Source organism: Podospora pseudoanserina, chromosome 1 (assembly GCF_035222485.1).
Source record: "Podospora pseudoanserina strain CBS 124.78 chromosome 1, whole genome shotgun sequence".
In the NCBI taxonomy this organism is placed as follows: Eukaryota; Fungi; Ascomycota; class Sordariomycetes; order Sordariales; family Podosporaceae; genus Podospora; species Podospora pseudoanserina.
In genome coordinates this window covers 4637011-4664465 of record NC_085920.1, presented here as the reverse complement: position 1 = coordinate 4664465, position 27455 = coordinate 4637011, and the positions used below count along the sequence as shown (strand labels likewise).

The 27455-nt window shown below is 51.9% G+C and overlaps 9 protein-coding genes across 9 annotated transcripts; 5 read left to right on the top strand and 4 right to left on the bottom strand.

The window, feature by feature from the left end:
* Positions 1-482: 482 nt before the first annotated feature.
* QC764_113800 (uncharacterized protein) lies at positions 483-2949 on the bottom strand (the record flags this gene model as incomplete). Its single annotated transcript, XM_062942637.1, has 3 exons — positions 1858-2949; positions 814-1703; positions 483-730 (listed from the first exon to the last, which is right to left on the bottom strand). The coding sequence occupies exons 1-3, from the start codon at positions 2064-2066 to the stop codon at positions 483-485; spliced, it is 1347 nt and encodes a 448-aa protein (XP_062805555.1). The 5' UTR covers positions 2067-2949.
* On the top strand, positions 2715-4203 carry QC764_113810 (uncharacterized protein; the record flags this gene model as incomplete). The annotated part of the gene is made up of 3 exons (XM_062942638.1): positions 2715-3206; positions 3312-3504; positions 3565-4203. The coding sequence occupies exons 1-3, from the start codon at positions 3187-3189 to the stop codon at positions 4201-4203; spliced, it is 852 nt and encodes a 283-aa protein (XP_062805554.1). The 5' UTR covers positions 2715-3186.
* Positions 4204-5089: 886 nt separating this feature from the next.
* Positions 5090-7852, top strand: QC764_113820 (uncharacterized protein; the record flags this gene model as incomplete). The annotated part of the gene is made up of 8 exons (XM_062942639.1): positions 5090-5182; positions 5262-5350; positions 5427-5531; positions 5591-5750; positions 5813-5834; positions 5890-6933; positions 7039-7102; positions 7171-7852. 8 exons carry the CDS (start codon positions 5090-5092, stop codon positions 7664-7666), a joined length of 2073 nt encoding a protein of 690 aa, XP_062805553.1. The 3' UTR covers positions 7667-7852.
* Positions 7853-8062: 210 nt separating this feature from the next.
* QC764_113830 (uncharacterized protein) lies at positions 8063-12002 on the bottom strand. The gene is made up of 7 exons (XM_062942640.1): positions 10952-12002; positions 10532-10877; positions 10399-10476; positions 10077-10346; positions 9363-10026; positions 9066-9308; positions 8063-9008 (listed from the first exon to the last, which is right to left on the bottom strand). Exons 1-7 carry the CDS (start codon positions 11241-11243, stop codon positions 8313-8315), a joined length of 2589 nt encoding a protein of 862 aa, XP_062805552.1. The 5' UTR covers positions 11244-12002; the 3' UTR covers positions 8063-8312.
* A 359-nt stretch (positions 12003-12361) lies between these two features.
* On the bottom strand, positions 12362-14738 carry QC764_113840 (uncharacterized protein). Its single transcript, XM_062942641.1, has 6 exons — positions 14385-14738; positions 14252-14325; positions 13957-14195; positions 13518-13893; positions 13418-13462; positions 12362-13359 (listed from the first exon to the last, which is right to left on the bottom strand). The coding sequence occupies exons 1-6, from the start codon at positions 14504-14506 to the stop codon at positions 13196-13198; spliced, it is 1020 nt and encodes a 339-aa protein (XP_062805551.1). The 5' UTR covers positions 14507-14738; the 3' UTR covers positions 12362-13195.
* A 582-nt stretch (positions 14739-15320) lies between these two features.
* Positions 15321-18981, top strand: RIC1 (WD40 repeat protein; the record flags this gene model as incomplete). Its single annotated transcript, XM_062942642.1, has 3 exons — positions 15321-15930; positions 16001-18175; positions 18232-18981. The coding sequence occupies exons 1-3, from the start codon at positions 15532-15534 to the stop codon at positions 18979-18981; spliced, it is 3324 nt and encodes a 1107-aa protein (XP_062805550.1). The 5' UTR covers positions 15321-15531.
* Positions 18982-19509: 528 nt separating this feature from the next.
* Positions 19510-21601, top strand: QC764_113870 (uncharacterized protein; the record flags this gene model as incomplete). The annotated part of the gene is made up of 4 exons (XM_062942643.1): positions 19510-20084; positions 20152-20748; positions 20808-21150; positions 21218-21601. 4 exons carry the CDS (start codon positions 19510-19512, stop codon positions 21599-21601), a joined length of 1899 nt encoding a protein of 632 aa, XP_062805549.1.
* A 153-nt stretch (positions 21602-21754) lies between these two features.
* CKB2 (casein kinase 2 regulatory subunit) lies at positions 21755-23544 on the top strand (the record flags this gene model as incomplete). Its single annotated transcript, XM_062942644.1, has 3 exons — positions 21755-22216; positions 22324-22569; positions 22662-23544. The coding sequence occupies 3 exons, from the start codon at positions 21755-21757 to the stop codon at positions 23175-23177; spliced, it is 1224 nt and encodes a 407-aa protein (XP_062805548.1). The 3' UTR covers positions 23178-23544.
* Positions 23545-23725: 181 nt separating this feature from the next.
* QC764_113890 (uncharacterized protein) lies at positions 23726-25913 on the bottom strand. Its single transcript, XM_062942645.1, has 3 exons — positions 25579-25913; positions 25031-25500; positions 23726-24976 (listed from the first exon to the last, which is right to left on the bottom strand). Exons 1-3 carry the CDS (start codon positions 25833-25835, stop codon positions 24237-24239), a joined length of 1467 nt encoding a protein of 488 aa, XP_062805547.1. The 5' UTR covers positions 25836-25913; the 3' UTR covers positions 23726-24236.
* Positions 25914-27455: the final 1542 nt, after the last annotated feature.

The window sequence follows — 27455 nt, the reverse complement described above, 5'->3', positions numbered from 1 at the left end:
AACAAGGACGAGTGCGATTTATACGGCAAAAGACAAGGCTTGAAGGTGTCATGCCACTCTGCAAAAGGACGGCTGAATGTTATTGGAAGGAATATATCAAGTGTTCTCATTGATGGACGTCGCCGGGAATCAGGCAGTCTGATATCAGGTGAGTCCACCCAACACCAAGGCGGTGGGCTGATAGGCACCGCAACGGTTCACAACGTGGATGACGTCTGCGGGACTTGGCTGTTTGTGTGGGGGGCTGTCACCGGCCGCTTGGCGTGACAGGCATAAGTGGGGCCGTCCGAACGGTCTCGGCCCCGGAGTTCGTCCTAAACCGAGATACCCCTGCTTCGCTCCCTCCCGGCTTGGCTTGTCTGGGCGCCATCATCTTTTATTCAAGATTCAACTTCTCCAATTTGTCTCGGTAGCAAAACAAAAAACTGTTGATGCTCAAAGGGTATATTCAACGCTTTTTAAAACTTCAACTATCCATGACACTACTGTGTTCCGTCAAATTCACGTCCATCAACCGATTCCGCTACTGGGGGAAGCCCCAGCAGCTCAGGTGAAGGAAGTTCTGCTATCCCGTGTACCCCGTTAACATAGGGTAACGTAAACTCCCTAGGCACCTCTTGACCGTTTATGTATGGTGATTGCAGCTCGACAGGCTCTGTCGGGTATGGTGTCTCAAACTGGCTATCAGCATCGTGGGCCGCCTCCCACCGTACGATGAACCTGTTGTAGTCTTGACAAGAAGACATCTGGTCAGCAACTGCTCCTTTTTTCAGTCACACCTAACGCCCTGCATGAATGCAGATATCTATTTACCTTCAGTCCCCGGCTGTACATTACCATTTCTCGAAAACTGAATCCCGAGATATCGAATGTCCGGATCGTTCTGCGACGCTGTAGAAGCCGCACCACCGTTAGCCTGCTGGGAAGAACTGCTGCTGTTGCTGCTGCTCCCCCCTCGCCTACTAGACCCCAGAAACAAGGACGCAGCCGAGAATCGGCGAGCAGGAGGTTGCTGTTGCGGCGGTTGTTGCTCACCACTACTTCCCGAAGCCGCGCTCCCCCTCCGCCCTTGCCCCCCACTCCCCGCGGCTTTGGCTGTGAGCTGTAACCGTCTATGCCGATCATCCCGTTGCCGAAACTCCCTCTCAAAGTTGTCAACCAGGTACTCCTTCCATCTCCTCCTGTGGTTAGCATACACGCTTAGATAGTGAAAGCTCGAATGCCTGTCCCTCCAGAGCTTCATCCTTTGAATCGTTCCCAGCCCACGGACGTTGCCGTAGGAATCAGTCCTGCGGTGGACGTCGGACCAGACGACGTCGACGTCGAACCAGTCCACTAGGTCTCTCTGGCGAAGATCGGACTGGAAATTGAGGGAGGACTCCAAGGTGGTGAACTCGTACTTGACCTCGATAAAGTCATCGCAGGTGAGGCCGTCTGTGTGGGAGATGTAGCGGATGCGGTGGGGCTCGAGGGGGAAGGAGACGAAGAGCTCGAGCTCGTGGGGGGAGGAGTAGCGCCGGTGGTGGGAGTGGAGGGTGTATGGGTGCGAGTGTGGGGAGGAGGGCGTGTCGGAGGGGAGGTAGTGTTCTAGTGTGTCGCCTTCGTAGGAGCACTGCCAGACTATGCGGCGGGGGGAAGGGCCGAGGACTTCCCAGGGGCCGAGGTAGATTGTTGTTTCGTTTGGGGTGCGTTCGAAGAGTTTTCTAGAAAGGGGGAACAAGGGGAGGGAGATGGTGGTTAGAAACGGAGCTTTGCTTGTGACGGTATAGAGTGGGTGTGGTATTGGGGGATCGAAAAGGGGTAAGTGGACGGTGGTACAGTCAGAGGGGGGAGATATAGTGATGGTGGCTGGTATACATTGTGGCGTGATATCCAGGGGGCCCGAGGTCTAGAGACCCTAGTGGACTCTGTGCTAACGACGACTCTGCCGTCAGGGCAGAGATGGCAGCGGAAGTGGGTGTGAAGGTCGAGTAGAGCGGGCTGGAGTGCTGGCCATGGGAGGATGGAGGAACGCCACCAAAGGCGGACGAGTTGAAGGAGGAGGAGGAGCCCGAGGCACCTGCCATTGTAGGGGACGCGCCTGTTCCAGGATTGATGCTTTTCCTGCAAAAAGAGCAACCAAGCGTCTCCTCACGTGAGGGCGGTTTACAAATGCCCCGAGATCGGGGGACAAGCTTCAAGGATGGGTTTTCCGGTTCTCAGTTTCGGGTTGAGGAGCCGAATGGGAGGTTGTGTCTCTCGGTCAGCGAATTTGGAGATGATAAAGGATCAGGCCTGTCTCAGTCTGCATGTACATGAGTCTCCACCTGGGCCCATCCGGCTGTTGATATCAACGGCGATGTCGTAAGAGGCTGTCGTCTCGTAACGCCTGGGAGCCTGGGATAGAGTGTCGCGGAAGTGTGTACGACAGGAAGGGTGTGATTGCGGCTGAGACCTCGTCTGAGCTATCGGTAGGTAGTGTTAAGATGGGGACTTGGGGTTAGGCGGTGCTTGTGTTCTTCAAGCTTCAGGAACCAGGCCGGCGGCTGGAACTGTCCATGCACATCACCGGCCATCCTGCCACCTTGTAGGTAATCCGTAACTAATGAGGGGGGGTTGCCAGTGCTGCTTGCTGGTGGGGTGAAGCTGATTGGGCTGGGGGACCAGACGATAGCGGCAGAATGCTGAGCAGTGGTCGCAAGGGGCCAGCCCACGAGCTCGCAGACGGGCCTGGGATTTGTTCGATGCAACGTGTGGCTAAAATATGAAAGATGCATGGAGTGCGTTGGATGGCCTTGGCTACGAGCATCATTTAGCATCAGTCGGATGGAAACAAAAGAATGTCTTCATGGCAACTCAACCCCCCACGCCGGAACAACAGAGGCTAGACTTTACGTAGTCAGCTGCTATCGAGTACCCTTGCTACTTCTTATACACGAGGTTGATAGTGTGTTGTGATGATCCACCTGGATTCATCAAGAGAGCTGCAAGGGACCAAAGGTTGAAACCAGAGGATTGTCGGAGCACAACCCTAACCCTCTGTACATATCTGCATAGAGAGCCAAGACCGTTTAACGCCCGGGGTGCAGGACCGGTGCCCACTCAGTTTTTTGCTGGAGTTGAGCCTGGGGCCATAACGACATTCAATCGGCAACCCATTTGAAAAAGACATCAAACAGTAGCCCCATCCCCCGTTGTTTCATCGCAATGACTGGCAAAAGAATCTCGTAGGACCGCACTTTACCTGGACTTCCTTTCTCTTCCCCTGTGCCCCTACAAACTCTGATACCGCGTGACTTCTCGTTTGGAGTTGCTGACGTGTCTGTCAACAGCGATGACCATCGAGCCATCCTTACCAAGCTCCTCCAGATATCCAAACTCACCAACCATGAGATCGCGTGGGTGATGGGTGTGGATGAACGGACGGTGCGTCGTCGTCGAGCTGAATATATCCAAACTGGCCAGTTGGCCAAACACAAGGATGTCAGCAAAAATGCCGAGAAGTTCAAGGAGCACCACCTCGAGGTATGATGAACAGTCCCATGCCTGATTGTCTCCACCATCGTTCCTAACAGGCAATTCTAGAAGCTGTTGGCTTGGCACAAAGACCATCCAGATGCCCTTCTTGATGACATGCAGTTGTATCTGAAGACAACAACTGGCCTCGAAGTCAGTCTCCCGACCATCAGCAGAAAGCTCAAAAAGGCCTATGGGACCATGAGAAGAATAGGCCGGTGTGCTCGCATCAAATCGAGGAAGGAGCGAGAAGCTGAGGGGCGTTCCATCGCGTTTGAGATTCAACAGCAAACGCAGGCCGATGAGCAACGTCAAGAACAGGCGCATGAACAGAGTGTTGGCCCCATCACCGCAACCGATGACAAGTCAAGCAGCGAGTCTGGTTCTATGGGTGTGTCGCCTCTTCGACAAGACTCGCCTTTCCAGCTCCAAGGGGATGCTCAACAGCAAGCTGTCCAACCGCAAAACAGTCAGCAACAGCCACTGCCACAACTGCAACAACGACCGCAACAACAGCCTCGGCAACAACACACACAACCATATCACCAGCTTCACCATCAGTATCAGCACCCACTCCCACCTCAGCAACAACAGCAACACCAGATTCACAACACAACACAGCCACAACAGCAGCAGCAGCAACACCAGTTTTTGGCGCCTGGAAACACCTATCGCGGCACCAACGCCCCAAGGTTCGAAGTCAGGTAACGACGATACTCTGAATTTATCGCTAGGTGTCGACGGCTACAGTGCGAAAGAGCAACTTGAACAATGACTTGACCTTGTCAACTAATTTACGTAGAGCCTTGAGACACAGTACAATACCCATAAATCTACCAGTTCTCTACCATCATGCTATGCATCCTGAGAAGTCCGGTGCCCCACAGTGTCATTGAATTGACTCAGCCAATGGGGCTTCCGAAGGGCACTGCGAGCTCTGTTTAAGAGATGTCATTGGTGTGCTTGCAGGCCAATCCCTTATGTGTGCCAAGTTCACATCCCGCTTGTCGAAATCGCTTGGCGAAAGACATGCCGCTGTCACACCCAACATGCCATCAACCACCTCACTTTCTCATGTTCTCTCCTCACACCGAACGACAATACCGGCAGAACTGGCTTTCCAGATTGGGCGCCGAACCTGTAGATAGGCCATCCCTCTGAACAACACTGTAGCCTGGTCAAGCCACCTACATAGCATGCGGGGTGAAGAGTCCTTTCTCCCTCTGCAGTTGCTGTAGTTGGGGGTCGGAAGGAGTCCAGGGGTCTGGAAGAGGCCAAGCCTCAGTTCACTTTAGCTTCCCCTTCCCCACCTACTCAGTCAGTAATTAATCACCACCCACACTCCTCCGGGTTGGGCTGGGTTGATGGAATACGTACCCCCTTATGTCTGAGGCTAGAAGAAGCCTGGTAGTAATTGGCACACCTGGGACGCCATCCCGATTTTGAAACGACCATGTTAGCCAAGCTTCTGTTTTTATCATGGACAGATGCTTGCTGTCTGCTGCCCCAGTCCCTCATCTTTATCGCTTTCTCAACACCATGAGCGACTAGCGGCGAGAAAAAGTGTTTTTGAGCCTCGAGCACACTTGTCCCGATGACTGGCCGTATGTATCCCGATCCCGAACGGAAGAGGAACAGAGGGTATCTGGGTGGGGACAGCTCAGGGCTGCCGCCACGAGACCTTCAGGTGGGAACTTTTTCCTGTATGTTTTGGGCCATGAACATGACCATGGGCTGACAACTGTAAACAACTCTCCCCCACACAGGATCGCCAGCAGCTTCGGTATGAATTGGATTTGAACTCGTGGAATCTTCGGATCTGGGGGGTGGCAGCTTCGGGTTTTCTTACTGATTCGTGCGTCTTACACTCGCTCATCTCTCACCCACGACGCGCCGCCGATTTTTCTAACATTTTTTTTGTGGCAATTTAGATACAACCTCTTCGCGACCAATGTCATTCTCGCCTCTCTGTCATTTGTGTACTTTCCTCATGAGAGATGGTGTGGGTTGATCATCAACTTTTTCACGCTGTTTGGGTAAATGATTTCGATTGTGTGATAACACGCTCGCGTTTGCTGACATGTCTTGTAATTAGGTCTGTGGTCGGTCAACTGTTGTTCGGCTATCTTGCCGATAAATATGGGAGGACGAGATTGTACGGAATTGAGCTTGTGCTCGTGATCGTCTCGACTATAGGGGTCGCCACAACGAGCACAGGTTATGGGGATATTTCGTTTCTGGCTTTGTTTACTTTTGTAAGTTGAAGCAACCGTCGCTCTGGATAAGCTGAATAACTCTAATGCAAGTGTGTGTGTAGTGGCGGTTTGTGATGGGTATTGGTAAGATGCCCTAGATACCCCCTGAACCACACCTGATTTCTAACCTCGTTCCCAGGTATCGGCGCCGAATACCCCTTGTCGGCAGTGATAACATCAGAGTGGTCAAGCACCTCCTCAAGAACAACAATGCTGTCGTCAGTATTTCTCATGCAACCGGTCGGCCAGGCTCTAGCCCAGCTGGTGGGATTGTTCGTCCTGTTAGGCGAGAACAGAGCCCACAGGCTGCACGAACTGCAATGCGGAATCGATACCCGCAACGAAGAAGAGTGCAAGACAATAATCGATGGCATCTGGCGTATAGTCATCGGATCTGGCGCCGTCCCCGCCATCTTGGCCATCATCTTCCGCTTCTTTCTGTACGATTGCGGGCTGTACACCCTCGAAGTAAAAAACAAGCCCGGCAACGCCTTCAGGGACACCCAACGGGTCTACGGAGCCCCCGGGAACGAAAACAACAGCAACGGCTTCCCCTCTTCCAACGGCCACACGGTTCAGACAATTGCCAACGGGGGCGGCACCTTGACCCTCCCCGCCAGTCGGCCAGAGCCCGATGAACCCGCCACCTCTCTGCAGTTCTCCATGTCGGACCTCTACAACTTTTTCATCCGCGACAAGAACTGGTACTACCTCCTAGGAACCTCCATGACGTGGTTCTACCTCGACGTTTCGTTCTATGGCTTCTCGCTCGACAACCGCGGCACGCTGTCTGACCTCTGGGCCACCACCGACGCGGTGAGCATCACCGCTGATCTCGAATGTTGGAACACACCCGGGTCAGCTGTGCCATCCTGGGCTGCCGGGAGCGGGCTGCCCACCTGGCAGACAGACGCCACAAAGCCGTGCAATACTATCTATGAGACGTTGATCGAGCAGACGAAGCAGTATTTGTTAACCGTGTCCCTCGCTTCGATAGCGGGGAGCGCGTGCTTTGTCGTGTTTGCGAACAGGATACCGAGGAGGGAGTGGTTGACGGCTAGCTTTGGGGTGCTGACGGTGTTGTTCCTGGTGACGGGGGGGCTGTACTATGGGGTGGCGCACACGGAGAGGAGTTGGGGGACGGTGGTATGCGTGGCGATTTGTCATTTCATGTTTAATTTTGGTGAGCCCCCTTCTTCTTCGTCCATGTTTTTTTTAGCTATTTGTGGGGCAGACAGACGGAGAGACAGAGAGACAGAGGGAGAGAGAGAGAGACTGACCGGTTTAGGGGCGAATACACTTACCTTTATCATCCCGGCCGAAATTTTCCCGACGTGTTATCGGTGTACTTGGTAAGTTTTTGTTCGACTTCACTTTCAACCCAGTGGGTAGGTAAATCTGACAGTATGGTGTCCAAAAGTCACGGAATTTCAGCCGCAGCAGGAAAGGTCGGCTCCATCGTCGCGGTGCTCATCGTGTACGGCATCAACGCGGGCTACAAATCCACAACGAGACAAGGGCTTGTCTTTTTGCTGTTTGCAACCTTTATGGCCTTGGGAGCGCTCTATTCATGGGCGTATCTGCCTGATGTGCAGCGCGTCGTCCATGACAGCACCCCAGACGGGAAACTGAAGAGGAGACTAGAGACAAAAAGTCTGGAAGAATTGGGAGGGGGGTATCCGGGTGCGGTTGCGGAGGGCCAGGTCTTTGGGGTGAGGAATAAGTGGGCGGTGATGAGGGACAAGGTTCGGTTTCGGGTTGGGAAGGGGAGGAAACACTCGGATGGGAACGAAGCGGTGATGGAGGGGGCGATAGGGGGGCAGTATCCCCTCAGGGGAGGGAACGCTAATCATTTTCGACGGGGTGGCGGTGTTGTCAATGTTGTGAATGACACCATTGAGCTACCGGCTAGGTGAGCGAGGGGAGAATAATCAGGGGATGTGGTGGTCTCAGCTTGGGCTTTTGTGTCTATTTTCGTACTTGTTCTGGGAAATGTTGATACTGTGGGCTCAGGGCACTTTTTGGGATTATCCTTATGCTACTAATTATGAACGGACGGGATAGTAATGATGGTGTGTGGCAGTGTAACTGAGCTGGCTTGTCCAACTTGACACTGCATTCCCCTCAGCTGAACCACCAGCAAGCATAACATGATCTAGAATCTTGATTGAGTTGCCAGCCTTAATGACAGTGGCCACATAAGCCTTGACATGTGGCTCACGGGAGCAGTTTGATATGGTGGTTCATTCATTGAGTGATATCGACAAAGGTATTGTAACTCAAGAGCTCTCAATAATGGACGGGACTGCTAACCCGTTTCTATCAATCAAGGATTGTTTGTGATTTACAATTTCTCATGACAGTCTGTCTACAAATTGGGATATGTCATAATATTCTTGAAATCAAAAGCCGAGAGATATATTTAACCAGCTGCAATCGCTGCCATCCCCATGAGTGATATCGTGTTATCGACTTGAACATGTAATGTGTATCAACAGTGAAGCCTCCAGAACACCAAGTTTGTAACCCTCTTTCATGAATAGATAGCAACCAAGACCCAACCTACGTATTCGGATCCCACCCCATATCCATAGCATCTATCGACCCGGCCATCATCGACTGCAGCATTCTCTCCGTCCCCGGCGTCATCCCCGCCTGCACAGACATGTCCCCCGCCCCTCCCCATCCGCTCGGCACAGGATACTCCGACACCCCAGAGCCCAACACAAAAGGCGGGTCGTTGAAATTGAAACCAGCATTATTCGCCCCCATCTCTCCCTGCGTTGTAGTCCCCGGCATATTCATCAGATTCTTCAGCGATGTAGGCGGACTTGTCGTCTCGAACGTATTCCCCCCAGGCGTCAGATTAGAAAGCGTCTCGGATGCGGTGCTCGAATTGGGCGTTAGTCGGCTTGACTGCCCGCCGCTGGGTGGTGTGCCGGATATGTCGTTGTTGCCTGGGTCTATTTCTGGGGCACCATATTCTGGATAGCTGTGTGGCATTAGTCCCTGTGCTGGTAAATAGGGAGCCTGGGCACGTTCGCGTGTTGGGAGGTTGGCTGGCTCTGTCGCTGGGAAGCCAGAGATGTTTGGGTTCGGGGGGTCGGCTTCGACGATGTCAGGTGCGTTTGCTGGGTTGCCGTCGTCGCCCATGCCCTTCAAGAAGTGGCATTCGTTGGTGTAGGGTACACCATTCCTGGTCGCTTCCTCGCAAACGCGGTTGAGTTGGCTCGAATGTGGATTCCTTGACGGACCCGGCTGCAAAAGGATGTTAGAAATTTATATGCTTGAACAAGGTAGATGGAAGCGACATACACTATCGGTGCTTCGTGGAAAAGCGCTCTTCAGTTTTGGAATTCGCACACCAAGGGCTTCTAGGTCCACGTCCAACTGAACCAGGAAGGATTCTGTCAGAGGGTTTCGTTTTTTGAGGGCACTCATGGCCGCAAGAAGGAAGCGTAACGAGTCGGCGGTTTGGCTGTCGTCGGGCCTGCTCTTGAGATACTGTACAAACACCCGAGCTGAGACGTAAAGACAGAAAGATATAAAGGGGTTCATCTGGACAGACGTCAGCAATGATAAAACCTTGGAAAACTTGAAGAAATGCCGTACCGCGGACAAGTCGAGATGAGATATCATTCTCATTATGCTTGCGATCTCGTTGGCTGATGTGATGCAACGGACTTTGCTTTCCGAGCTCACCGAGTTTGGTAACCTGTTCTTGTCTGCCTTGAAGATGGCAGCCTGGTGAAGGCAAATGGTGGAGGTGTGTATGCACATGTTCATGAAGACAATATTGGGGTTCGTCAAGCCGTTTGGCAGTTTGAGCTGGGAAGGCAGACATAGAGAGGTGTTGAGTAGAATGTTGTCCAGCTGACGATGTCTCTTCCAAAAGTCGCCATTGAGGTCGTGGTCGCGCTCGTCTGCATCTGGACGATGGAGGTGTACGAGGTTGCGACCAAATAAACAAGCCAAAAGAACAATGCCGCCAAAAGCCGTGAGTTTCCCGGCACCTTGAGGGCTCATGGCGTTTGCGAGGGATGGCGTTTGTTCGGGGCGACTATGTTCGAACGCTTCGTCTGATGATGGGAGGTTCGTCAGGATGTCCTTTTCGTCAATAGTCATAGGCCACCCTGTGCCGATACTCGCATATCGATCTTGGCAGAAAACCATCCAGAATGTCCTCCTCCTTTCTTCCCGCTCTGTCCAGTCACGAGCTGGTGGAAGGCACTGCTTCACATCCAGACCAGCACCATCCAGGCGGTGGAGGCCAATCCTGGTACATTGTTAACACCTCATAGCCCGATCATGCATGGCACCACTCACATCTGACACAGCCGGACAGCTGAACCTGTGCTCATCCACGCTCGAGGAAAGTACATCCACTTGAACTCATACGACGAAAGAAGGACATGCGTTTGCGCATGAGCTACCGAGATCATGTGTTCACCGTACCCCTTGATGTAATCCGCTTCAACATATTTTCGTGCCCTCTGGTAGAAAAGGTCCTTGAGATTTTGATATTTTTCGGTGACGGAACATGCCAATGTCCACATGGCATATCGGAGGCAGACAGGCGGGCGTTGTGCAGGGGCGCTGTCAAGTTGTCAGCCGTGTGTCGAATCTTGGCTTAGTGATGGCCACCTACAGGTTCATAGCAGCCAGATACCGGTATTTGTGAATCATGGGTACTGAAGGGTGAATCTTTTCAAAGTAAATCTGGTGGCTAGGAGAACGTTAGCGAGAAGGATTCCTATAACCAGGATACAGTCTTAGCTTACAGTTCATCGATGGTCTCTTGGGGAGGTAATGGCTCTTCCAGCCCCAGCCCAATCATCTCCCACGTGAAGTTTCCATCGACTGCGCTCATCCCCATCATGTTATTATTGAAGTTGAACTCGTCGACCCTGTTCGGAGACTCGGGGTTAAATGGCCATCGATCCATGTCCCGGCTGCTTGCGATCCCGATGGAGGGATCTGTGACATTGAAGTTTGCCGTCGCAGCGGCTCGTTGGTTCATAGGGCGCTGTTGCTTCGATCCGCTGTCGACAGATGTGGGCATGGCTTTGCTTCCATCCGGACTTGTTGACGTGACCTCCTGGGACTTAAGCATGGTCTCAACTTGTTCTGCATGGCATGAATTAGCACATGTCTCATAGACATAACAGTCGGCCGGGTTCGCCGAAACCAAGACTGCATACTCAATCGTTCTTCCAGCGCCTTCACATAGCCTCTCTTGGGCCCACTCTTTCTCCTGACTTCATCATACTGACAGGCGTGCCCGAGACGGGAGCAGGTGCTGCAGCTAGGTTTGATGCCATCACACTTCAGCTTCCTTTTCCTGCATATCATACAAGCCAGCCGTTTCGTCTTTGGGACGCTTGAGTTGCCTCCAGCTGGTACGTCAATGCGATTGACGGCGTCTCCAATATCGGCAGTGGGATCCGACAACATGATGGTGTCAGGAGGAGTAGCTGAAGAAGAGGACGACATAGTGTAACACGTTGCTTTGCAACCAAAAGTGGGAATTGGTAGAGTATAAGTCGTTGGGGTCCTTTGCCCAGGCTGCGGGCTCCAATGGTATGGCCAGGCGAGCGTTCAATGTGAATTCTCCGGACTGTGTATCTCTCAATCGCCTATTAGTAACACTGTGCACAAGCGCTTCCGGTGACAGCGCAACTGAGATCCGGTGCTCGGAGGGATTATCATAGAAGACGAAGAGCTGGGTTGCGGCAGAACGCGGCAGGTCCGGCGCACTCGTTGAGTTGGTGTTGGGGAAGTAATTAAGGTGGAAAAGGCAAAGGTGCCGTGTCCACGTCCTTGGGACCTGGCACTTTCAGCTGATCGACGTTCCGCTTTTTTGAGGCTTTGCTAGTAAATAATTGGCGGCGAGGGGGTGTAGTTGAGCAAGTCGTGCAACAACACGGGGAATACGCAGCCAGGGACACCGAGGATTGACTCGGGCTGTGAGATGTCGAAAGTGAGAGAGAGCGGTAAGGGAATTAATGGAGCGCAGATGAAGGGTAGGTAGGAGAGAGGTATGTAATGTATCAGATGCCCCCGTCCGGCCCTTCGAGGTGCTATTCGCGGGACAGTTTCCAATCACACTGAAGTGACACGGTCGGAATTGGAACCCTGGGAGAGGTTCACGGTATAGTTCTCTCCAGGCCGTTTGAAAGTCCCACAACCATGCAAATGAGATGGATGCGATGCAAAGCTAGCAGTGGCAGCCAAATGAAGCAAATGTACAGAACCCTTTTCCCTTTGGTGCGCAAGGCAACAGCGCCGCAGTCGTGTCCCACATCTAGCGACGACAGACCAATGGAGAAACAGCACATGGTACCCTTTTGATAGAGCTTGCCATCCCCACGTTACCGTTTGATGATGACCCCTCCTTCCAGGTTTCCGTTGACGATGCGCTACCAGCACAGCTCAACGGGCCCGCCAAATCGATCATCCCAACGGCCAAGCACCTGCATCTCGGGCTTGCGATGGAAGACCGTTTTTAGAAACATCACGGGCCCTTGGACTATTCAGGCCTAGGTGGTCGACTTGAGCAAACATTTATGCTTCAGCCCCATTTATCTCTCCCAGCCTATCTACCCTCCCGTCTGTTGTATACACAGTTTATTTTCACAGTTTGTGTTCTGCATTTGTGAGAGTTGTGAAGCGTCAGACGCACCCAATTGTGCCTCACTGATGCATCCCTTTGTACCCTGTATGGTAGGTAGTATTATTAATAGTCACAGCCCGCCAGATTGTCCATTCCACACCCTTCCCTGCATCTTCCTCTATCTGATGACGCTCTGATTGGCTAACTAATTCCCTTGAGTTCAGAAAATCCTTGTTACTGTGGTTATGAAGTTTAAAAAGTGGTAAGAGGACAAGGCTTTTCCTGTCCACAACTGCTAGGTTAGTGTAAAAGAGTAGGCTGTAATCATTATCTTCATTGATGGAAGCATTTCGCTAGCGTATGGGGCCTGCCATACTGCGTGGTCCGTAACAATACATGATAGCTGTACCACATGAGCTCTGTTTTCAATGTACAACTTCCTCCCATGGGCCATGGTTTCACGACCCGTCTCGCCTGGACTTACATCTTTTCCACGTGGTTTCCGTCATTAGCATATATATTTTTGCCTTCAAAAGTATCTCCCAGACAGGGCCCATCGCACAGCCACCTCGATGTATGGCGATCCCATAGCCGTCCCTGAAAATGGTCGTCAAGTCGGGGTAATTTTGCACCGTGCTGATAGCCCTGCCGTCACGGCCACACCTGGCCGAAAGCTCGCTTGTGTCCATGCCGAGCCTCCCCCGGCAATTATTGGAATGAGCGAACGCAAGGGGCTAGACCTATCAACAAGCCTGGGCACCATTCGCCTTGAATCTGGAGCAGCTTACCACACTGCTGATTTATGTGCCGTCGTCTGGCAGCCCATTGCCCCTTATTTTCTATCCGCATCGAGTCCAATGATGCGTAGAATCCCCAGATCACTATAGGCCAGACAATACCTAGTTGGCGCCCACGCTAAGGCATGACAAGGTCCAGCTGTTTTGAACGTGTGAATATGCTCCCCTGTCTCTGTATGGGTGACATCCAAACCAGGGCCTGTAAGATCGAATTAGCATCAGGTTTTCTATTTTAGAAAAGTGACAGACTGCCATACCGTCTTCACAGGCACCGACGACATATCGACCATCGAACGTGAAGCCTATAATCAGATTAGCATGAATGTACAGGCCATGATGGGGGGTTTGTTGTCATACTGATGCTCTTTACTGGTCCGACGATGCGTGTATTCGTACGCTTGCAGATCCAGTCTTGGGTCTCAAATAGAGACATAATTGCGTCCCCCCCTCCTGTTGCAAGGTACTTTCCGGTGGGTGACAGTTCGGCCGTCAGGCATGGGGCTGTGTGGCCCTTGAGAATAAACTCATCTGACTCGCCAGGCTTGACGGCATGGTTGACGTGCAGAATCGGCTCCAGCTCAGGATAAGACAAGATGCGGATACTTCCTTCCCTTGTCGGGAGAAAGACTTTCTTGCCCGACCAACAAAAGGACATCTGGTACGCCTCAACGGGCTGTGGATGAGATGAAAGAATGGCGGACTCGGTTGGCGAGATTCGGAAAAGCCCGCCACTCTGTTTGCGTTCAAGCCAAGTCAGTCGTCCATGCTGCAGTGACAAGTCATTTGGTAAACTCACCCTGTTTCCTACAAGAAGTGAGGACCCATCAGGGGCCCAGGCGAGGGCGTGTGCATCTCCAAGGTCCTTGACCTCGTTCACACAGGCTTTCGTTCTTACATCCCAGAACTTGGCAACACCGTCCTTGCTGAGACTGCAAAGTTCTGCATCCTTGACGGGATTGAAGGCCACTTTATCAATGCCTGCAGCATGACCCTTTAAATCGGTCGAGAACCGCGCATTGGGCTTTTCAGGATTCCCTAGCATGCTTGTGAGCTTTGACTGGTGGTGGCTAGGTAATATCTGAATCGCTTACAAACACGAAGTGTTCTGTCAGCCGAACCAGTTGCGACAAGGCTTCCAACGGGATTCCAAGCTATCGAGCGAATACTGGAATTGGATTCGAATGAGCCATGCCTACCACAAGACGTTCAGATTAGAGAACTAACCTTCCAACTCCGCCTCCTCTAGATTGGGTGGATTCGTGGTATGTCTGACTTTTCAGTGGTGCAAAGTATCCCACAAACTTGTCCTTGGATAGGCTCTGTCTATTGCGAACTGGAGGTGGCATCTTCAAAGATATCAAAATATTGGCGACGACGTATTAGTGAGAGAATGGCCCTGTCTCCGCTGCGCGATGAGGAAGAAAGGACGAAATGTCAAGCGACGTGTAGGATTGGTTGGCCCTGCAGTGCTTTAAATGCCGGGTCAACTCTAATGCGCCTGCTCAATATACACCAGAAATCGATAATCCAGGCGTGACAGGAGACGCGAAGTAGCAATGGAGATCAGCTCGGTAGTTGCCGAATCTTAGCCGTACCCCAAAGTTCCGGGTTGCCCCACTTCTTGGGACACGTAGCGACTCTGGTCACTGTAAGCAGCGAGTAGTCCCTAAAATACAGGCTACGGACCACCCAACTACACATTGACCTGTGTTTTACATATGTGGGTTCGTGTAGTCATTCATTGCTGTGGAGCTTCCAAAGTTACGCAAGTGGGAAAACAAAGACTACATCGCCAGGGGTCACTGAAGAACAGTAAAGAAAGAAAAGATTGAAGTCTAAATTGGGGTGAATGAGAAACGTTAGCACGGGAGATGTCTACCAGACAAGGGGCCCACGCTACAACCATATAATGCAGCAGGGAATAAGAAAGCGAGATTTTAGAGAGAGACAGGATATGGTTTCCTGGAGCCGAAAATATGCTCAGCATATACGGAACACCATCAGCATGATGTTGGGCGATATATCTGCTGGAGGAGAGAGGTTGTTATGGTGTCTCTCACTAACAGTTCAACAAGTATCAGTTGTCTAGGATGGACCCCACTTGGACACAATACAAGTGGGGCCTGCAGTAGCGGACATCTGGACCCAGATCACACCTGTCAACCTCGCTTTCAACCAAATCGGATGGTCTTGTCCTGCATTGTCCGTCTTGCTTTTGGACAAACCGTTAGCCGGGGCTTTTGATGCAGTCGTCGGTAACGCCTCTTGACTAATTCGATTCCATCACGTCATGAATTGACGTCGACGCGCTGGGTCCAAGGATACCGAGGTCGTGGTCAGTGGATGCGCATGAAGCCGCCGTGAAGGAGCCATGTACTGGCCGCTTGGAACCCCGCGAATATATGCGACCAACACCGTTCGCCAACCCGGCGCCCTTCCCAGCTCTGTGTCTCACGATGGCTTGCTGCCTCCCACTCCCGGCGCAGGAGCATCGGGACAAAGATCTGACCAGAATTCGTCTCTGTTATCGCCCAACCCGTCAACGAGCCAGGATGGGCTGCTTCCACCTCCCACCCCCATGACGCCAATGACGCCGGGCATCAAATCTGTCGAGCATGACTATCCAGAAGATGGAACCCCTGAGCATTCTCCAGGACCAGAACTCCCTGGCATTCCCCTTCACGAACCCGTTGTTGCTTTGCGCGTGGCTCGGTCCGGTCACCTCTTCGCTACCATCACACCCACCTCCATGACGGTGTGGCAGACCAAGGTGGGAACAGCTGTCTCCTTCTGAAGCTTAATATGTGCCTTGCGCTGAGGTACTGACACCGTATTACTAGCCTACTGTCGTCCTTGCCGTGGTCGTGCGATCAGAAGCCTCTCTCGAATCTTATGGAACAAACATCAACTTGCTTTTGCGACCCGACTCTGCCATATTTGTTGTACATACAAGCCTGGGATACCTGATAACCTATTCCCTGGCCACAGATGCCGACTCCCGAGTATACAAACCGCATTTTACAAGCCATACCAATGTTCAGCGCAGACGCCAAAGCCACGCTGGGGATCCTGGACACACTGCCCCAGATCAGATACTGTGGGGCCCAGGTGAAGGGGCCGGCGTGCGAGATGTGAGCATTCGCTTCCGGATGGTGATTAAGGTGGATGCTGGGATCGAGAGCGCTTTGGCGTTGGATGATGAGTTGGTGGTGGCTACGCGCAAGCCTGCCGCTGTACAGTGCATACGTTGGTCACCTGACAGCTCGGGCAGCCAGACCACCACGGAATTACTGAGCAGAATGGCTTGGCTGGAGAAAAAGGTCACAGTCAAAGAGATGACGCACGACAGGCCTATGAACCTTTCGACCTGGATAACGAGTGATGGAAAGGCATATGCGGTCCAGCGGCTGAATCCAAATCAGAAGTCGAGCGAGTCTGACGAACCACCAGACCCCAAGAAGCTATTCAAGGGTTATTGCTTTCATGTACCAAGCACTGAGCAGCATCATGCTGTACGGTGCGTGATCAATGCTCGGTTCTCATTAATCGCCGTTGGTTGCGCAGATGGCACTGTCCGCGTGTATTCGGCTCGCGATTATTCTGGAAACATCCCATCTTCCCATACCCACAGTGTTCCTGTCTCTCCTGGTGCATCGGGAAAGCTTACCACGCTGAGCTACTCACCAGATGGCTATTGCTTGTTTGCCGGGTACGAGAAGGGATGGGCCACGTGGAGCGTATACGGAAAGCCACTCAGCAACAGCTTTCATGCTGATCATTTGATTGCTTCGACAAACGGAGAGGAGTGGCTCTCTGGAGTCCTGGATGCTGCTTGGGTCGGTGGCGCTTGTGAGCTGCTCTTGACCAACAAGAACCACGATGCGATTTGGCTTTTGGAAATGGCACGAAGCGCAGTTACTGGCTGCTACAGTCCTGCAAACTTGTTTCGCACCGTTCTCCAAAGCACCGCGAGCGTCATGGTCTACAGAGGCTATGACTTGCCCGACCTCACATCCATCTCTGCTGAGCCTTCGCTCTGGCACACAGCCAGAATACCATCTACCTATCTGCTCAGTCAATGGCCGATCAAGTGTACGGCCATATCGGCTGATGGCCGGTATGTTGCTGTTGCGGGCCGGAGAGGGCTGGCGCATTACAGCGTGAACAGTGGCCGGTGGAAGACTTTTGCCAACGATGCCTTGGAAAACGAGTTTCAAGTAAGAGGAGGGCTGTGTTGGTACCAGAATATACTGGTAGCTGCTGTCGAGGTCAACAGGTCTTTCGAGCTGCGTCTATATTCTCGCGAGGCGGCCCTTGATAGCGGTAAGGCTCTGTTTGTTCAACAGATGTCGGCACCCGTGGTTCTCATCACTCCCACAGGTGAAGACTCACTATTGGCCTACACATACGACAATCTGTTATATCACTACATCTTTGCCCCCGTATCAGGCTCGATTCGGCTGATAGAGGTCGGCCATATCGCATTTCACGGCATTGTGAGATCACCTGCAAGAGTGAGAGGACTGAGCTGGGTTTTGCCGGAGCGACAACTGCTGGAGGGTGATCCATCACAGGATGTGGCCCACGCATCTGTCTTGTTTCTGGTAGATGGGAAGCTGGTGTTGTTGCGACCTTCGGTTCAAGAGAATAACCTGAAATACGACATGCGTGTCATCTGTCACAATGTCGAGTATTATACCAGTATGAGGGACCAGCCGTTCTTGGAAGTGGCCTCGCAGAGATCAGGCGAACTTCAAAACGGGCCCTCCGATCCAAGTCTGCAGGATTCTCTCTGGATCTTTGATGGCACCGAGCTCAAAGCCTGGGCGGATATGGATCCCGTGCTGAAGGCGATATCGGGGGAAGTGTCAAGGGACATACCATCCATGATTTCTATACCTGTCGACTTCTATCCGCTTTCGACACTTCTCGGAAAGGCGATCATCCTCGGTGTCGAATCAGAGCTGATTCAACGCCGTGATATCAATTTTTCATTCTTCCGTTTTTGTATCAGGGTAAGGGTTTCTCAGATGAATTTAATCCAGACACCTTCGACTAACACTGTCTGCAGACACACCTTTTCCTACCCGATATCCTCCGGTCATATTTGGTTGCGAATAAGTCTACAGAGGCGTTACAACTTGCCCGGGAGCATGAGCACCTTGAATATTTTGCGCACGCTCTCGAGGTGCTGCTGCATCATGTCTTGGACGAGGAAGTGGACGCGCATCCGCCTCCGGCACCTGAGAATGCAATTCTGCCTCGTGTGCTGTCTCTTCTGTCATGCTTCAAGCAGTACCTCGACATTGTTGTGCAATGTACACGCAAAACCGAACTTCGCTCCTGGCGCACCTTATTCGCCTATCTACCCCCCCCCCAGGAGCTGTTCGAAGAAAGCCTTCAGCGTGGGAGCCTCAAGACAGCGGGCGGGTACCTCCTGGTTCTTCATACATTTGACGAGTTGGCGACTGTGAGCGAACAGAGTGTGCGCCTGTTGAGTCGAGCAATGCTCGAAGGGGATTGGGAGCTATGCAAGGAGCTCGCGCGCTTTTTGGCTGCGCTTGATGAGACTGGAGATACGCTTCGAGAAGCTATGGAAATGGTAAACATCTCAACACGGGGACGACCGGACAGGGGGGTGTTGGCAGGGAACGGGCTTATGGCGAGACTAGAGATACCCTCGAGTGGTGTATTCAGGCCGATAGGCGATGCTTCGAGACGTATTGGAGGGAGCGATTCAGAGCTGGAGGGTCAATCAGCCAGTGATGCGGGGAGCATTATCAGCGGCACCCGGTCGGAAAACAGAGACGACTATTCATAGTAGTGTCTATAACAACAGTTGGAGTAGTATGGCTGAGGATTGCGCCAAGTTGGATATAGAACAACAGAGAGTTAGGTTCTTGGAGCAGCACTTGCTACCTTACTATCATCATCGAATCGGGCGCTCTATAGGTGCCTGATATAATAAATCAGCATACCAACATCCCCAATCTCACCTCTCGTTCGGGAACGAGGCACTGTGATCATGGGCGCCAAGCCCCTCCAGGCTGATATATGTGGTCCGTGCAACGGCAAGGCAACCCCTCGACTGGCCTTCAGCCTTTCAGCAGACTTCCTCTTTGCCGCTGCCGACGCCCGGCATCCTTCACCCTGCCCTCCACGGTTCTCGATATCTCATACGGCAGTTAGGATTCTTCAGACTAACTGCATGCCAGGAGTGGTGGCCTACTCGTGATTCGTCACTGGGGACTAAGCTTGGTTAAGAAGAGTATCATGACCACTGCAAGTTGAAGCCTGTGTATATTCACACGCAAGGCTCCGTCTCGAGTTATGTCTGCGAAAACCGATCATGGATTCATTGTATGTGCCTGGCGTTGAAGCTGGGCCCCGTTCTTCAAGCCGCTCCCCACTGCTCTTACACCCACATCACGGACCGCAGCATCAACTTCACCTTCACAGCGGCCGGGAAGCTGGGGATTCGCAACAAATCCAACACTCTCACTCGACCCATGGCCTACCTGCTCTAAGTGTGCCACGAGTTGATAGTTTTCCGGGTAATAGTCCTGTCTTTCCCGCTGACTTGAGTGGGTATGCCAGCAACTATAACAACCGTCGATCTGAAATCAGTACCGTGGCACATGAAGCACACCAGCATCGACAGCAACAAACACACCAGAGAAAGCAACTGCCTCATCAGCGCCAAGGCCAGGAGGTCGGGAGGCATACCGACACACCTGCGTCTTCTACTACGCCTGGCCTTTTTGACGGCTTGAGCTCACCTGCAGTGACACCAAACTCACCCGCTCAGCCAACATCACACCATGGGCATGGCGTCACTCCGCTGAGAGAGGAGTCCTCGGCGGTCAAAGCATGGAGACAAAAGTTGTTTGATCTGGAGGATATGGTGTTACTGAGCAACGAGGAGTGAGTCTGAGCCTTTCATTTGTCTTGTGTGAATATGGTATACTCAACGGAACACAACGGCTTCAAGGTACGAGACGTACTTCCCCTGGATCGACAACATTTACAGCCACCGCTCGACGCAACAGTACAAGAGCAAGCCCTTTGAAGCGAAGTATTATGACTGTCGTCTCAAGGGCCGCCCTTCGGGAACCAAAAAGTCAGATGACCCCCTGAAGAAGAAGAGGAAACGAAATGCTCGCGGTCTTGGCTTGTGCGATGTCAAGATAAAAATCACCAAGTATGAGCCAGGTTCTACTGCAGAACTGGAAGCTGCCGCCACGAACAATCCGGAACTTGGGCAGGCTCTTGCGCGTATCCGACATCAGGACCAAGTTTTTTACACTTTTCAACGCATCAACGGAAGTGTCACAAACGGCGTTGGCGACGGCAAACCTGCAGAGCACAAACACGACTTGGCAAGGAGTGATCAAATCAAGAAGAGCACAAGACATCGAGAGTTGGCCGAGCAGGAGAGGGAACGGAAGCGGTCGAAACGACAAAAGGATGTGAAACGCCCACCAAAGCCGTCGTCATTATCACCTTGGAAGGCAACGGGGCTTGCCGCCGAGACCGCAAAGAAGCATGCCAAAGAAGGCGTGATCAAGTTTTACGCATCCTGTTTCTGGTAGGCGAGCAATGCCGTTCGACCCTCTTCAGCTCTCATTGCTAACGGCAGCCGATTAGCCCCTTTTCGCAACGAGTCTGGATTGCTCTGGAAGCCAAAGGGTTTGACTATCGATATTGCGAGATCTACCCTCTGCAAAAGCCGAAGCCTACCCTGCTGCTCGAAGCGAATCCGAGAGGCCTGGTGCCCGCCATTCGACAAGGTGACTGGGCTTGCGCAGAAAGCACAGTCATTCTTGAATATGTAGGTGTTGTGCCCACCTGGGCGTTGATGCTTCGTCGTGATACGCCTTCGGTGCTGACAAGTGAGTTGAAAAAGCTCGTAGATTCAGGCCATGGAAATTTAGTATTGCTGCCTACTGATGCAAGATTGAAAGCAAATTGCCGGCTGTGGATAGAATTCGTAAGAAGGCCATGTCGACATCCACTTCATCATCTCTTTTTTGAAACAGGACTAATCGCGTGAACAGATAAACTCAAGAATAGTTCCATCATTTTACCTCCTCGTATCGGCTACTGAAGAGGAACCCAAGAGACAAGCGGCGGAAAAGCTGGAGCGAGATATCGCCGAGCTGGTCCAACACGCCGAAGAAAACGGACCGTTCTTCTTGGGTGACCACTTCAGTCTTGTCGACATTCACCTCGCCCCTTTCGCGATCCGTTTGCCTTATCTTCTTCGCCAACTGCCGGGATGGACGCAACCTCTGTTGGAGATGAGGTGGAAGAAGTGGGTTGATGCGCTGGAGCAGAATGAGTATGTTAAGAATACGACGAGTAAACCGGAGCTCTATGAGAAGTCGATGGGAGATCTGATCAAGGCATTTCAGGCGAGATTCCAGGGGGGTGATGTCTGATGGTTTGGCTTTGGATTGTGTGCTAGAATATATTGGTGATGTGGCTGGATCAGTGACTGAACTGCATTACGTCAATTTGACACAACAATCATGTCTTGATTTTCTGCTGCAATATATTGTCTTTGACTTGCACATGAAGACTACGGGGGGGTCATGTTGATAGGGGAGGCGGTGTACATCGGCAGAAATAATGGCAGGTCCCTGCCCCTCGCTTTGGGACCCTCTTCACCACAGTGCGCAAAAGTCCCCCACCACAGGCCATCAATCCAACCTCAAGGCCAGTCCAAGTCAGCCAAAGATTTGGCCAACATACCATCGAAGAGCCGCATCGCACACGAATCATCGGCGCTCAGCAGTGTTATTTCAGCCCGTTGTCACGTACAACGCGTCCGCCAACCCAGACCGCTCTCACCCAAGCTCCTCCCGTCGACCCTCTCCCGTCCCGTCCCCCATCCAGCAAGCCGCCGGTTTAGGGTGTTGCCCGAACGAACCCCCAGACAGACAAATCATCCTTTCGACCATCGGCCCCTTTCTGCGCGCGCGACAAACATGGCCGGCATGGATGATTTTGTAAGCGACTCAGACAGTGACTACACCAGTTACTGGAGGGATTGGGTATGCCATATATTTCCCCCCCTCCCCCCCCCTTCCTCCCCCTTATACACTTCGTTAGCAACGAAAAAAACAACACCATGCCAGCTAACAGACGCACATCGCAACAGTTCATCTCGTCGCGCGGCAACGAATACTATTGCGAAATCGATGAAGACTACCTGACAGACCGCTTCAACCTGACGGGACTGAACACCGAGGTTCAGTACTACCAATACGCGCTCGACCTGATCACGGACGTGTTCGACCTCGACTGCGACGATGAGATGCGCGAGACCATAGAAAAGTCGGCGAGGCATTTGTATGGACTTATTCACGCTCGGTATATCGTCACTACGCGCGGCCTGGCAAAGATGGTATGTTTTGTTTGATTTCGCATCCCTTCAAGCCTTTGTTCCTTGTCATATTTTGGAGAGCTAATTTGATATGAATCACCCACCAAAAACAGCTGGAGAAGTACAAGAAATGCGACTTTGGAAAATGCCCCCGCGTGATGTGCCATTCCCACCCCCTCCTCCCGATGGGCCTCTCGGACGTGGCCAACCAAAAGGCTGTCAAGCTCTACTGCGCCCGTTGCGAGGACATCTACAACCCCAAATCAACCCGCCACTCGGCCATTGACGGGGCCTATTTTGGGACCTCATTCCACAACATCCTCTTCCAGGTCTATCCCGCTCTGGTGCCCCCCAAGACCACAGAGCGGTACGTTCCCCGCGTCTACGGATTCAAGGTGCACGCCGCGGCTGCCCTGGTGAGGTGGCAGAACAAGGAGCGGGGGGAGATGAGGAGGAGGTTGCGGAAGATGGAGGTGGACAGCGGCTTTGCCAAGGTGGACGGGGAGGACGACGATGAGGACGAAGAGGAGGAGGACGAAGAGGAGGAGATGATGGAGGATGCTATGAATCACAACCCTGCGGCGGTGGTGCAATACCGGGGTGCTGGAGAGGTCGCTACACTGCAGTGAATCGAGACTGGATGAACGTATGTGTGGGTGGCGATCCCAGGTGGGGGCACGATGTGTAGATGGGTTCTGTGGGTTCGGAAGTGGTGGTGTTTGGTTTACATTTGAACGGATCATGCATTTTTTTCTGGTAGTGGTTCTGGGCTTTTCTTGGAGCTTTTGATTCAGCGTCTTTTTTCCATTTTGGTCTTGATGGGGTTTTTCCGCTGCAACGCACTGCTGAAGGAGCGGTCACTTGTCACAACATTATAACAACACAATACCACACGCACAACACATATGGAACTTTTACTGGGCTTTGGTTGGCAGCATCTACACTCTGGCGTTCACTGTGAGAAAGGGGGCTTGGCTTGCGGAGGGAGGGGGAGGAGGGGGTTAATTGGATGGGTGTGGGGATCGGTGTTAGGATTGATGAAGTAGCTGTACATTGACCTGGATGAGTACTTCTTACCAGGCTGTCTGTATGTAATGAGACTCATACGACCCTTCTTCACGGTTCAGCGCCTTGTCCATATGCTCAGCTTCTCTCAAGTGATATCACACATAGCATGTGGTCCACACAGATTAATCGATTGTAAAAACAGATGTGATTCTGCCCAGCCAACGGACCCAAAAAGATTAAAAAAAGGCCTGTGATACCTGTCTCTTTGATACACACCTAAAGAAAATGGCTTGCCCCCAACGCCCGTTACAAAGAATTGTTCAAAACTACCAAATGAAAAAAAGTCGACAAAAGAATAGAGGTTGTACCAAGCGACCAAACGCTGATCGAGTCAATAAATCCCTGTCGGAAAGAAAACGACCTCACCCCCTTCTTCACTCGCCTCGCCCCTTTTCCAAATCAATCAACCAGCCTGCCTTTTGGGGAAAAGGAAAGGAAAAAAGAGAAAAAACAGCCCCTCCCTAAACCAGCCCGTCCTAAAAGTCCAGTCCCATGTTCAGCCCAGTCGTTTGTGTCATTCCAATAACATGTGTGTATCCAGAACCCACCTACCTCCGCCAAATGACGACATGAAACAAAGCGTCAACGAGTCAACGATCAAATCATGTTATTATTGTTGTTCATCTCGCATGTGGCTCAGGGCTCTGATCGTTCCCCGAAGCCCCGGTATATGACGTATCCTCGTCCCTCGCGTCCATCCCTTGCGACCCGCCCTTTCTCGGCGCCACAGGAGCGACACTGCTCATGCCGCTTCCCCGTCCGTACGGCTCGATAGGCGCGCCTAGGGCCTCCTCCTCGTCGCCCGAGCGGTACGTGCCGCGCGTGCGGCTCGTGGCATAGCTGTAGCTTCCCACACCCGCCCAAAAGGCCTTGTCGTGGCTGCGGGGTCCCCATGCCCAGCCCGCACCGCGCGAGATTGGGAGGTGGTAATACCTAAAGGCGAAGATGGCGCCGACGAGACCGATGAGGTAGCCAAAGAGGATGTCGAAGGCGTGGTGCCTGAAATCCCACCAGCGGGAGCCGGCAATGTAGACTGATGCGAAGAAGGGGATGATGGCTACCAGGAGGAGATACAGAGGTGGCGCCGCGGCCTGACGGCGGACTGCTGCTATCTTTCGGTTCGTTGCCGTCACGCCTTTGGATAAGAGGGCCGGGTCTTCCATGGAGTTGGTGAGGGCTGAGGGGCTGCGGTTGGAAAGCTCATATGAATCCGGACCGCTGACCTTGACGCTGGGAATGCGGGTTCTGGAGGGGAAGGCGGCGGCGGTGGTTTCGTGATCGGCCGACGAGCCTGAAGTGGAGAAAAACGGGATTGTTATCGCGAACTTGCTCGCAATGAAAAGGGAGAGGTAAACGAGACCTGGAGGATTGTTAGTTTGGATACTGCCTTGACATTGTGAAAGAGTTTACATACCAGCTGAGGCTGAACTAGAATGGCCGCTAGGGTAGCTCCTAAAGCCATCGTCCAACACAGCCTTGTCGGGATTCGTGCAAATGTTGGGGCTCACGAGGGTGCCAGGACCGAGGATGTGGCCTGGAGTCAATGAACTATTCAATCTGAGCAGCCCGCCAATGATATAATCCTTGAGGTTCTCCATGTCTGGCTGGCACCGGTCAAGAAGATCCGGACGCGGCTTTCCGAACAAGTTCTTCATGCCATTGGTGATGATCCAAGCTGCCATAACAGATAGAGCCAAACCCAACCAGCCTTGGTGCAGCTCCCACAGCTTGCGCTGCCATATTAACGACTTGGGTGTTCCTCGGGGGACGGTGGAACCGGGCACGAAAACGAGGCAGATGACGGCGATGATGACAATCGGGCACATGACGCTGATGACAACCGCGAGCCATACTGGCACTGTTTCTTGTTCGGCATAGGGAAATCTAGAGTGAAAAAATGGTCAAACGTCAGCTTCAGCGGCTCTGACATCAATTGCGGGAGGAGGGGACCCAAAAACATACGAAATATTGCGGTCGTCGAGCGCGAACGGCCGCTTGTTTGGTGTAATATGACCTAAAATGTACCCAACAACGCCAACGGCGATGAGAATGATCCAGTCGATAGCGTAGGATAGCGCAACAACCCAAGAAAGCTTGCCCTTCCTCACCACGTTATCGCCGGCGAGATCCATAGTATCGAATGTATCGCGAGTTGGAAATGTCGGAGCAGGTGAGATGGAGCGGGCAGTTATCAGAGGGCGTATGGAATCGTCGGGCATCGGGAAGCCCCTGGCTAATCCCCAGAAAAGAGGAATGAAAGAGGGACAAGAGGAAGCCGGGGCGGGCGCGGGAAGTCGAAGTGCGGTGTGATGGTGGTGGTGAGTTGCGGCGACAGGAACAATGAGAGGAGCCCGGGGGGGAGGGGGGGGGGCGGACAGCAGCCACACTACCCGGTGCCGCAGACTAGACCCGTTGGTGTGAGAGGGATACTCCGTAGTATTCGCAAGCAAGGTAGATCGTAGGTAGGTACGGAAACGGAGGTAAAACCAGTGACGAGATTGTCGGACTGCAGATGCGATGACAAGAGAAAAGATTGATTGACCACCAGTGTCCAGCGAAAAAAACAATAAGATGTTGGATGAGATACCAAACGAGCCGCAGCATCCAACGATGCGCTTCCCAAGCCAGACTCTTGAAGATGCCAAACGGGAATCTCCTTCTTCTGTTGCAATAGGATTATTATTAACCGATCTGGAGTCTGAACCCTGATGATGAGTTGGTCCGGCCTCCTTCACACAGAAGCAGCGCAGATTTGCAAAAGGGAGTGCGAGGCCAAGCGGCTGTGTTGACGGTTTGCCGCTGTGTTTCTCGAGTGGAAAGGGGCTCAGCCACAATGAGGGATCGAGAGCGCTGGCATCCGAGTGGTTGGCGCGGTTGGCCAAGACCTGATCGACGCGACAAGGATAGCGCAAATCACCGTCTCAGAGCACCAGGAATGAAACACCAAGGAAGACAAGAGCCAGAGAGCGTGGCAGGTTCCAGGCCATCGACGACATGTGGCAGCAAGATTCACGGGGGACCAGTTCTCAAATATATGCATCCTCATCTAGCCCTCTTTTGGACCCTTGATTTTGATGGAGGTTTGCGCAATGGTTTCCCCGGTTTTTCCAGCGGGCGTGGTCCCTGAGCACTGCTAATCTAAGCTATTGTATTGCCTTTGAGGCTCTATATTCCACAGAGCTCAAATATACTGTAAATTCCATAAACAAAAGTTGTATTTTGACACCATATTCACTTAATTAAATTTATTATATCTCCACTTTTAATTATATACTTATAATAAAAAATTTAATATCAAATAATAATAAAAATAGTAGAAATTATGTTAAAATTTTATTTTAAATGAAAACAAAATATTTAGTTATAAAAATATTTATTTTTTGTATTTAAAATATAGTTTAAGTATTAAATAAAATAAAATAAAAAGGGTAGTAAAAATCTAAAAGTTTTTTATAAAAATTAAACATAAAAAGACAAATACAAAAAACTTTTAAATACTGCGGAATTAATTTTAAATAATATTTTACATATAATCTAAAATTTATTGTTTAATTATATTGAAATAGGTGCTATTGAGGCCTGTAAATACAGGCTAAAATAGCTATCGGCGCAGTACACTGAGAGCGAAGAAGACTTTGACTGCAGCATTCGATAGTTGCTGTAGCACTGAAAGAAAGTGGATTACAGGGGCGGCGCTCTATAATATATAGAAGAGAATCACTGTAACATAGGCTTGTGAGGCACTAATGAGTGTAGTGAACGAGTATATTGATTGAACCTTATAGACTAAGAAATACCACAGTGAATAGAGTGTGAGGCAGAGGTCTTATAGGCCATCG